Genomic DNA, 10,541 nt, shown 5'->3' with positions numbered 1-10,541 from the left:
CCTTGCTCAACATAGTTTGCACTTCTTGCCTGAGTGTGAGATTCTTCAGCAAACCAGGAATGTAGGTTAGGAGACAGACTGAAGAGTTGGTGAGGGTGACCAAGACTCGAAGGGGAGTAGATATCCCTCCTGAAGGACATCCACTACCCAGATCTTGGCTTTGTATCACTGCCATATTGCCCAATGGCTCGACAGGCACCCCCCCACCAGTTGTAGCAGCTGGAGGGGAACACCAATCCTAGTGTTTCCCCTTCTTCTTCCCCTTGCCACCTTTTTCATGACTGGAAAGCGGGCTGAAAGGGCACAGGCCATTTTTGGCAGAAGAAGAAGGCTGGGTGTTCCTGCAGGCACCCTGCAAAGCCTGGGTCTTCTTAGGGGCTGAGGGAGTGCTAGCCTGACCCGAAGATCAGGCTGCAGTGGCACGCGAAGACCTGATGGACAAGGCAGTCGCTGTCTTTGGCCCGATGCTTGTCCACTGCAGCATCATCAACTCTCTAGGGAAGAGAGAGGCAGAACCCAGCAATGGTCCATTCTTTTGGGTCAATGCAGACTCAGGACCTACAGACCTGGCGATCCGAGTCAGGACAGCATCCCGTCTCTTCAACACCAAGTTTGCCCACAGGTTTGACGTCTGGTGGGCAATGTAGGGAATGGCTCTACCTCCAGACTGGCACAGTCTCCCAAAGGCAGAGTCCTCTCCAGGGACAATAGCACCTGAGGTAGCCACCTTGGATACTGGGAACAACCACAAATCCTGCCAGGAGACTGCCTGGAAGGCCGCCATGGCGATAGCCTCCAGGCTCGCTACCTCTTGCTGTGAAAGGGAGACCCCTCCGAAACAGGGTGCTGCAGTGAGAGACCTGGGCCTAGACGAACCAGGTCTAGGTCAACCTGCTTAGTTGGCAAGGACCCCTCCCAGGGCGTGTAAAATCACCTCCATCAAGGCAGAGGGGGAAAGGAGCTTGTCCAAGCAGTTTGACCGAAGTGAATTCTCCTGCCCAGGGACAAGATTATTCACCTGGTTGAGCACCCCTTCAGTAAGTGAGGACCACGGCAGCCCCACTAAAACATTTTGTTCCTTCTTAGGGACCCAAAAGGTTTCGCAGTGCGAAGGACGATCCACAGAAGAGGTCGTGGCCCTCTCCCCGAAATTATTGTGCTAACGAATCAGTGTGATGATCTCTGCAAAAGTCCTCTGTATTCAGGGGTGTCTGCATCCTGAGGAAGAGGACCCCTGAGTCTTTCCAGGGTGCAGTCCTCCCGATCTACTCTCCCAGCAGGAGGGAGAACCTCGGCAGACCCCTTAGATCCATCCTGAACTACTCGGGTGTATGACCGAGTCAATCCAAGGACCGAGCCAGGAACATAGTTTCTCGTAGCCGAACTCTGAGGAGAGGTCTCTCCAGAGTTCCTCCTGTCTGTCTTGTACCTCCCGGTAAAGCTTTTACCGGCAAGAAGCGGGGGCCTGTGCACACGGTCATCAACCCATGGTGATGATGGCAACACGGGTCCAGGAGAGTGCCTATGTCTTGGCAAAGCGCTGTCCTGAGGAGAGCAGGGACTGGGTGGGGTTGAACACGCAGCTGGCTAGCGAGAACTTGCGCTGTCCTCCTGACATGCCCCGGTCTTCTTCGAGGCCGAAACCTCGTGAGAAGAAGACTGGACAGGGGACCTCCTCTCTGTCTCTCCAGATGTTCGGACCCTTGGGACTGAGACACCAGGTTGGGAACTTGGCTGAACACTGGTGGTAGTGCCAGCAGGAAGAACCAAGACACCTGCATGTCTCAGCTCTTTCTCTTGCCGTTCCTGAACTGGGGCGGTGAGAGGTCTCTCCAACACTGGTTCAGGATGCTCGAAACTTCTTAGAGACTTGAGCACTCGGAGTGATGAGACTCTGTTGAGCACCCAATACAGCACCAGTCTTAGCAGTGAACTTCTTAAGTCTGGCAACAGGAGCTCAAACCAAGGTCTGCATGTCCGTGGCTCCCGAAGCACAAGACCCTGGTGAGGTGAGCGATCGGTTCCTGAGCCCACAGGCCGGGAAGAGCCGACGAGAGATCCCACTGCTTTCCCTGTGGTGGGAGGCAGTTCCTTAGAAGCCCCATGGCGGGACATCTTAATGGGGGAAGAGGCAGCCTTCCTCTTCTTTGGCCGACAAGCCTCGCAAGAGGAAGGGGTGGAGGTAGCAGACGACGAAGACGAAGTTGATGAAGATGACAACGACAACACCTTACGGGACCTCTTTTTTCACTTCTTCGTCATCTTCTTCAGGACGGCGTTCAAATCCCCCATCCAAGAGGGAGCAGCAGACATCACAGGAGCAGCTGGGACAGCCAGGGCAACAGCAGTGGCAGGAGCATTGGCAACAGCAGGAGCAGCAACAGGAGTGGCTGGGACAGCCAGGGCAGGTGGAGCAGCGACGGCAGCCCGGACAGCAGAGATCTCGGGAGCAGCAGGAACCATCATATGGGGTATAGATAAGGTGATCATCACTGATGGTATGAGTTTACAATGATTTTTCAGATTATTCATAAAAAAATCCAGTCCCGTTTACGACACTTGTCCCGAGTTTATGACGTGGCTGGCATACACATTCCAAGTTTATGATATTTTTCAAATACGTATATTAGAAAAAAAATCCGTTTTTGGTTGATACAGTATTTATCAAAAAATCTGTTTCTGGTTACAGTATAATGCACACTCCAAGGTTACAATGTTTTTTCGATGCTTTTTATGCCACGTTATAAGCAGAACTAGTTTCTGAGCTTGGCTGTACTATGTACTGTATTTAACTGCATTGCTAGTTGACCAGACAATGACCTTCCTGGGTCGAGCATGCAGGCATGTGTAACAATACCAAACAACTGGTCACTCACATGGTCACTCCACTACGCTAGGTTGTTTCTCGCTACGTTGTTGCTGTGTTTTTATGTACCTTTACTATGGCTCCAAAATGGCAGAATGCTTCATCTGATGCTAGTGCATTGAAGAAGAGGAAGAGAATCACCATGGAAGTTAAGTACAACGTAATTAAACATTCAGAGAAGGGAGAGAGTCACACTGAAATAGGTCATGCTTTGGGGCTTAGTAGGACGACGGTTGTGACCATAGTAAAGGACAAGCAACGTATTCTTAAGCATGTTCAAGACGCTGCACTAATGAAGGTGACGGTGATGAATGTCAAGCAACGTAGTCAGAACATTGTGGAGATGGAGAAGTTATTGTTGATCTGGCTGGAAAACCAGAACCAGCAGCGTGTTCCAGTGAGCCCAAGTGTGATTCAAGAAAAGGCTAGGGAGCTGCATACAGCAGCAGTGAGGAAGAATGGGGAAGGCAGTGCTAGTGAAGAATTTACTGCCAATAGAGGTTGGTTTAACAGCTTTAAGGCTTGTGCTAATTTGTACAAGGTGAAGCTGCTAGTGCTGATAGCATGGCAGCAGAAAGTTTTCCTAGTGGTTTGGCTGAAATAATTAGGGAAGGTGGTTATACTGCTGACCAGGTGTTTAATGTAGATGAGACGGGGTTATTTTGGAAGAGTGCCAAACTGTACGTAACTTTCCAAAGAGAAGTCAGTACCAGGCCATGAAGTTGGTAAGGAGAGACTGACTTTATTCTTTGGGGCCAGTGCTAGTGGTGACTTAAAGCTTAAGCCCTTGCTAGTGCATTTGGCAGAAAATCATAGGGCTTTTAAGGGCATTTTCAAGAGTCAACTCCCCGTCATTTGGAAGTCTAACAAGAAGGCTTGGGTTACCTTGATGATCTTTGAAGACTGGTTTAATGACCACTTTGTGCCAGCAGTGGAAAGATATTGTGCCTCGAAGGGTCTGCCTTTTTAAGGTCTTGCTCGTTTTAGACAAGGCCCCTGGTCACCCAGCGAATTTGAGTAATGTGCATCCTAATGTGAAGGTGGTATATCTTCCACCAAATACTACATCGCTCATACAACCTATGGACCAGGGAGTCATATCTAACTTCGAGGCATGCTACCCGAGGAGGACAATACGCTCTGCTTTAACCCTATCTGGTGAAAGTGTTCAGATTTTTCAAATACCATGATGCAAACCATAGATTCACTATTGATACATCATGAGTGGTAACCGAGTGTTAATATAATTGTCGTGCCCGACATGTTTGTTTCCCTTCTTACCTGCATAACTCTTCTAAATTGCCGAAACAGCCGTCCACAGTGTCTCTCCTGTTGTCTGCCGCTAACGAGTCGGTTATTTCGAAGGGAATTATCTTAAGGTAATGATATCTCTCAGAAAGGTGTAATGGAGACGAGACAGTAGTTTTTTTACTTTAATGATGAAAGTTAACTACAAACTTAAGTACAAATTACGGTTACAGTTACTATCTTGAAATCACTCTTGCTAGACAGTTCAATTAAGTGTGTTTGGGAGCACGAAAGCAAGGGGAAGATATGTCTCCCTGGGATGGTGGATGGGAACTCGAATGCTGTTCTTCTGGCTTCTCGCTTCTCTGGAACCCCTGGGTTTTTCTGGTTATCTTCCAACTCCTCCTTCTCAGTGCCCCATTGGAAAAATTTATCTGTAAGGCCTCCCCTTGAACAGTTGATTGGGAAGGATGGTGGTGGGTGTTGTTAAAATCTCTCCTTAGAGGATTTGATTGGAAATGATCTGGGGGGGGGGGAGGTTGTAAAAGACCCCTCCCTAGAATGTTTGATTGGAGGGTGTTGAACTACATCACTTTGTCCAGCCCCAATTCCATGGAATTTCCATGAGAACGCCTCCTATTGAAGGCGGGGTTATAGATATGGCTGGCATGTTAGCTTCTGACGAGGTGCTGAGTCATCCTGAGTCAGCTAAATCACGAGGCCATAGTTTCCAGAATTTATGATCGGTTTTATGGCCCTGGGCGCGTTATACTCGCTCACTGTTTTGAGTTCATGCAAGGCGGTTTACATATTCAGCACTTCAATACATAACAACCCAGGCTTAATTGTTGTTCTCTCTCTCTCTTCTCTCTCTTTATTCTTTCTGTCTCTGTCTCTCTCTTTATTCTCTCTCTCTCTCTCTCTGTCTCACTCTTTATTCTTTCTCTCTCTGCCTCTCTCTTTGTTCTCTCTCTCTTTCTCTCTGTCTCTCTCTTTATTCTCTCTTTATTCTCTTTATGCTTTCCCTATCTAACTTTTCTTTGCACCACTACATCACTCAGTCACGCTATCTCACACTGCCATCAGTGTGACAACAAAAATATAGTCTAAATGGATAATTGAAAGTCTACACACAATACAAAACATTTATATGACTGCCCACGTTATAAACACTCTCAAAATATTGCACAATTCATGTCAATGCATTAATATTAAAATATCAGACTAATAATATACTGTTGAAAATTTATACATCGTACAATGAATTATCATTTAAAAGAAATATTCATACATACAGTGAATTATCATGTTGTAAAATGGTTAACTGCAATAGTGAATACACAATGAAAATCAACAACATATAGAGAAATTGGCAATAAATCATGTCTATAAGAACATTATTCTTCTTCCTTGGCCCTTTTTATTTCTTTTATAATCTCAATATTTGAAATCACTACACGTTTGACTAAAATTGCAAATACCACAATTACAAGTAATATTATGATCAAATTGAACAGTGACAAAATTGGTGAAACCCTTTCTTTGTAGTGGAAAAACTCATCTACCAATGGTAACTTATTCAGTTGTTTTAATTCTAACTGAGACAAGTGAAACTCTGATATTCTTAGAATAGTTCATGTCTGGGACATTTTTATTAAATTTAAATTCAGTGAAAACATGAGGTTCATAGTACAAATGGTTTGGTATTACTAACTTGCAAGTCTTATCAAAAGCATGAAAATTATTGAAATTAATCTCTGTACTTAGATTATGGTAGTTGATTATGGCTATTACAGTATTTAGTGAAAACACAAAAATTGATTATTCTACTAAGATGGAAACAAAACTGTGTTTGGATAAATGGGTACATAATACATTTTCTTGATTTTTATTTTCATTTATTTCTTGAACACAAGGCTAGGCATTAGTAGTTTCGTAAAGGTTATCAAGGTTGCAAATGTATTCCATTTCCTTTAAAATTATGCAATCTTTTAATTGAACATCAGTAATAAATGACATCATTAATCCATGTTCCTCTAAAGCAAAATGGATGTTGTTGACATCTGAAACGATTACATTTTCCTTTATCAACATGGGGAAAGAATGTAAGGACATCAGTACATCTGCATCTTTTTGATTAAATGGTAACACTAGAATAATCTTATCTTTTACCACCTTGGTGGTTATCAAATTATAATAGGTTATAACATCCCTTACCATAGGGGTATAATGCCCCTCTACCAACATTTATTAACTATATCTTCTAAATCTTTAGGAGTGATTAAGGTTGAACTTAATATTCCGTTACAAGCTAACAAAATTGCGTTTAACGCCTCTATGTTCTTGCAAGATTAATTCACTCTCCATTATAAAGTTATTCAAAAACTGTTGATTTTCTAACATATTTAGTTCCTTTGTTACATTTTTACTGACTTTCTTAATGAATACCTTTAACTTTTCTATCTCTTGGGCATTTAAGTTTTGAGAAGTTATAACTTTATTTAACACTATACCTCTTGTTGCTGCCCATTGTTCCAGCTTATCAATTCGGGCCTTTTCTTTTTCTACATTAGATTCAGTTGCGACTCCAAATAGTTGATTTAGTGCTGTTCCTATAAAAGGTAAGAGGGACCTTTTGGACCTTGTATTTAAGACATTTCCTACGTCATTATCTAATCTTTTCAACAATGGTAAGGCACTGTTATTATCACTCTTCTGTATTGTGGATTTGAGTTCTTTTTGAACATCTTTCAAAGTCATTTCACTGATAAGCACTGAAGACACATTTATACTTATAATTCCTAAATCCTTTATTAATTTCACAGATCCCTTTTTCTGTAGTTGTGCATCCTTTCGGATGACAACTTCGGATGACACGAAATGAAGTATTAGGCTACTATTATTAAGATGAGCCGCATGTTTGTATCTGTAGGATAATCCTTATCAGATATTCTATATAAATGAGGTATTTTAATTTCTACAAATACATTTTACATGATATTTCAGTTCAACGCTTTACATAAACTTATCTTTTTCTTAACTCATACCTTTTGTTTATTTGTTCTTCCTTATTTTCCTTCAATACTTCTAACTTTTTAGTGGACAAGCGTCTGCTTTTATTACCTTCACATGATTCCAATGAACTACCCTTTCCTTTAGATCATTCTCATTAATAATTCTAAGCTTATCTAATTTTAACACTTCTAATACTCTATAAGGACCATGAAATTTAGGAGAAACCTTTACATTAGGACCTTCTGGAATATGATTCTGAACATATACCTGAGCACCTACTACAATGTCTGGTTTAGTCGTATTTTTGTCATAGTACTTTGTATGAACTTTATGATACTCCTTAAGTCTAGTCCTCGTTTGTTTGATCGTTTCATAAGTACGTCTAGTTTTCCATGCAATATAGTCATCATAATTATAAATATGTCTGGGTGGTGTTGCATAATCTAGTAAGGTATTAGGTAGTCTCTTTTGATACCCATATAATAAGTAGTGCGGTGATTCTCCTACTGTTTCATTTACAGTATTGTTTATAGTAAACTGTACGTCTTCCAAAGCTAAATCCCAGTCTTCTGTATCAGGTTTAACTAAAGATTTCAGGATATCCTTTATTTTACGATTTGTTCTTTCTACTGCTCCTTTTGAACTTGGTTTATATGCTGTTATTTGACATTTATTTATCTCGTAAAATTCACATAATTTTCTTAAAAGTTCACTAGTAAATTCAGCTGTGTTATCAGAAAGAACTTGTGGACATGAATGTCTCGTGATAATTTTAGATTTAAGAGCTTCTGCTACTGTAATTGCATCTCTAGTTCTTACTGGTACAATCTCTACATATCTTGTAAGATAGTCTAGAAAGACTAGTATTTGTTTATTCCATCTAATAGTGGTAGGGAATGGACCTAAAAAGTCCATTGACACTCATTGGAACAGGTGAAGTTCCGATGGATATTTTTCAAGTGGAGCCTTTGGATTTACGTGACCCTTATTTCTATTACAAACTACACAATTCTGTACAAAGTTCTTGGCATCTTCACTACAATGTGGCCAAAAATAATTTCTGGTTATGATTCTACTTGTCTTTTTAATTCCTGGATGTCCTGCTAACTTATATGAGTGTGTTAGTTCTAAAACTTCTCTGATAAGTGTTTTTGGAATGTACAGACGAGAATAGCCATTCTTTTCTGTTGGTCTTTTATACAATAACCCACTGATTAATACAAAATCAGGCTTTGAAGATTCATCTGTCATTAACTGTCCTATTATCTGTCTGATTTCTGTATCATTTCCTTGTTGTATTTGAACTCTTTCTGTGTCTAAGTCTACTAACTTGACAGCTAAAACAAAAGGTATTAGTGGTAATGCATTTCTCTGTTTCTTCTTGGGATCTGGATAATGCATCTGCTAGTATATTAAATTTCCCTGGGATATATCTGAATTCTGGAGCAAATTCTAACACACTAATGAACCATCTATTGACCTCCATGTTATTTGTAAAAGTTCTCCTCTTAAACAAATCACAAATGGGTTTGTGATCAGTAAGTACATTGACTTTATGCCCTAGAAGTATGTGCCTAAATTTCTTTAATTCCCAGTATAATACTAAACATTCCCTTTCTATTGTGCTATAATTTCTCTCTGTTGCATTTAAGACTCTACGGGCATAATATACTGCCCTCATTCTAGTTTTGTCCTTTTGCAGTAATACAGCCCCTAGCCCTGTACTTGAGGCGTCACAGGCTAAATAGAAGCCTTTGGAGAAATCTGGGTAGACTAATACAGGATTCCTTGTCATTTTAATCTTTAGCATTTGGAAGGCTGTCTCTTGCTCTTTATTCCATTCATATTTGACATCCTTCTTTGTTAATTCTGTTAATGGTTTGGCTATCGTAGCAAAACCCTTAATAAAAGGTCTATAGTAACCTACCATTCCTAGGAATCGCCTCAATGCTTTCAAATTTGTAGGGGCTGGATATTCAACTATTGCCTTTACCTTGCCTGCTTGCATGCGCAGTCCATCTTCACTAATTACATGACCTAAGTATTCCAAAGATTTCATTAAGAATTGGCATTTCTTCAATTTGATTTTTACTCCTGCTATTCTTAATATTTTTAGGACTATTTCTAAAGTTTTGAGGTGACTTTCTAATTCTATACTAAAAATGATAACGTCATCTAGGTAAACTGCAACATTTTCCAGATCTCCTAGAATTTGTAACATTAATCTAACAAAAGTTAAAGGAGCCGAAGTGAGTCCGAATGGCATGACTTCAAATTGTAAGTGTTCTTTATGTATGCTGAAGGCTGTGTATGGTTTCGACTCTTCGTCTAAAGGTACTTGCCAATATCCACATCTAAGGATGAAAAGATTTTTGCACCTCCTAATTGAGCTAACATATCTTGAATTACTGGCATTGGCATTCTATCTAGGATGGTGTTGGAATTTAATTTTCTATAATCTATCACAAGTCTTCAATTTCCATCTTTCTTTGGAACAAGTAGCAAAGGAGAATTATATGGAGATTTGGAAGGGATGACTACCCCATCTTTCTTCATTTCTTATATCAAATTATCAACTATGGGTCTTTGGCTTATTGGTAATCTGTAATTAGGAATAAAGAATGGTTTTGCTCCATCATCTAACAAAATTCTATGTTGTAGGACATTTGTTCTGCCTAATTTATCTCCTTCTATAGCTATTACATCTCTGTATTTTTCTAATACCTGAATTAATTTATTCTTGTTTTCTGGGAAATCTGTTTTATTCATCTCTTTGCTTAATTTAGACTTTAGACCAGTTACAAAGAAAAATGCTTTTTCTTCCAGTGTTAGTAAAGGATTGTTAATAGGTATTCCTTTGCAAAAGACAATGCCTGCATATAGTGTTAGTCTGTTATCTGAGTAGTTTTGGACATAAACTTCACAAGTATTACCCTTCATGTGGACAAAGGAATTATCCATCCTGACAAATTCTCGCAATTCTTCATTTAATAACAGAACTTCTTTAACTTCTATTTCTTCTTTTCCCCTTAAAAGTATTTTTGTTAAACACTTTGGATGCAAAATTACTTGTCTATTAAGTATGAACTGTACTTTATTATCATCAGCAGTGCTTACGCAACATATTTCTTCATCTTCTATATCTGCAAAGTAACACTGTTCTGCATAGTCACTAGTTTCTTCAGTTACTGCTATTACATTCTTTATATCTGCTTTATTTAGTTTGTTTAATAACAATACTTCAGTTAGTATTTTCCTTTCATTATCTCAACTTATTACTACATTGCTATAACTATCGGTATTTATCTCTGTATATTTATCAATATAGGCGCCTCGTTTTTCGTTATATTCAGAATGTCTGTGATCATCATTACTTATATCTGGGTCATTTCTTTCTTCGGAGTATATAATC

General features: G+C 40.1%; 1 protein-coding gene across 1 annotated transcript; it reads left to right on the top strand.

Moving 5' to 3' along the window:
- Positions 1-2,942: 2,942 nt before the first annotated feature.
- On the top strand, positions 2,943-3,470 carry LOC136837295 (tigger transposable element-derived protein 1-like). Its single transcript, XM_067102031.1, has one exon. The coding sequence runs from the start codon at positions 2,943-2,945 to the stop codon at positions 3,468-3,470; it is 528 nt and encodes a 175-aa protein (XP_066958132.1).
- Positions 3,471-10,541: the final 7,071 nt, after the last annotated feature.

This window comes from Macrobrachium rosenbergii, chromosome 58 (assembly GCF_040412425.1).
Source record: "Macrobrachium rosenbergii isolate ZJJX-2024 chromosome 58, ASM4041242v1, whole genome shotgun sequence".
In the NCBI taxonomy this organism is placed as follows: domain Eukaryota; kingdom Metazoa; phylum Arthropoda; class Malacostraca; order Decapoda; family Palaemonidae; genus Macrobrachium; species Macrobrachium rosenbergii.
The sequence above is the reverse complement of the archived record's forward strand: the minus strand, read 5'-3'. Positions and strand labels throughout refer to the sequence as shown.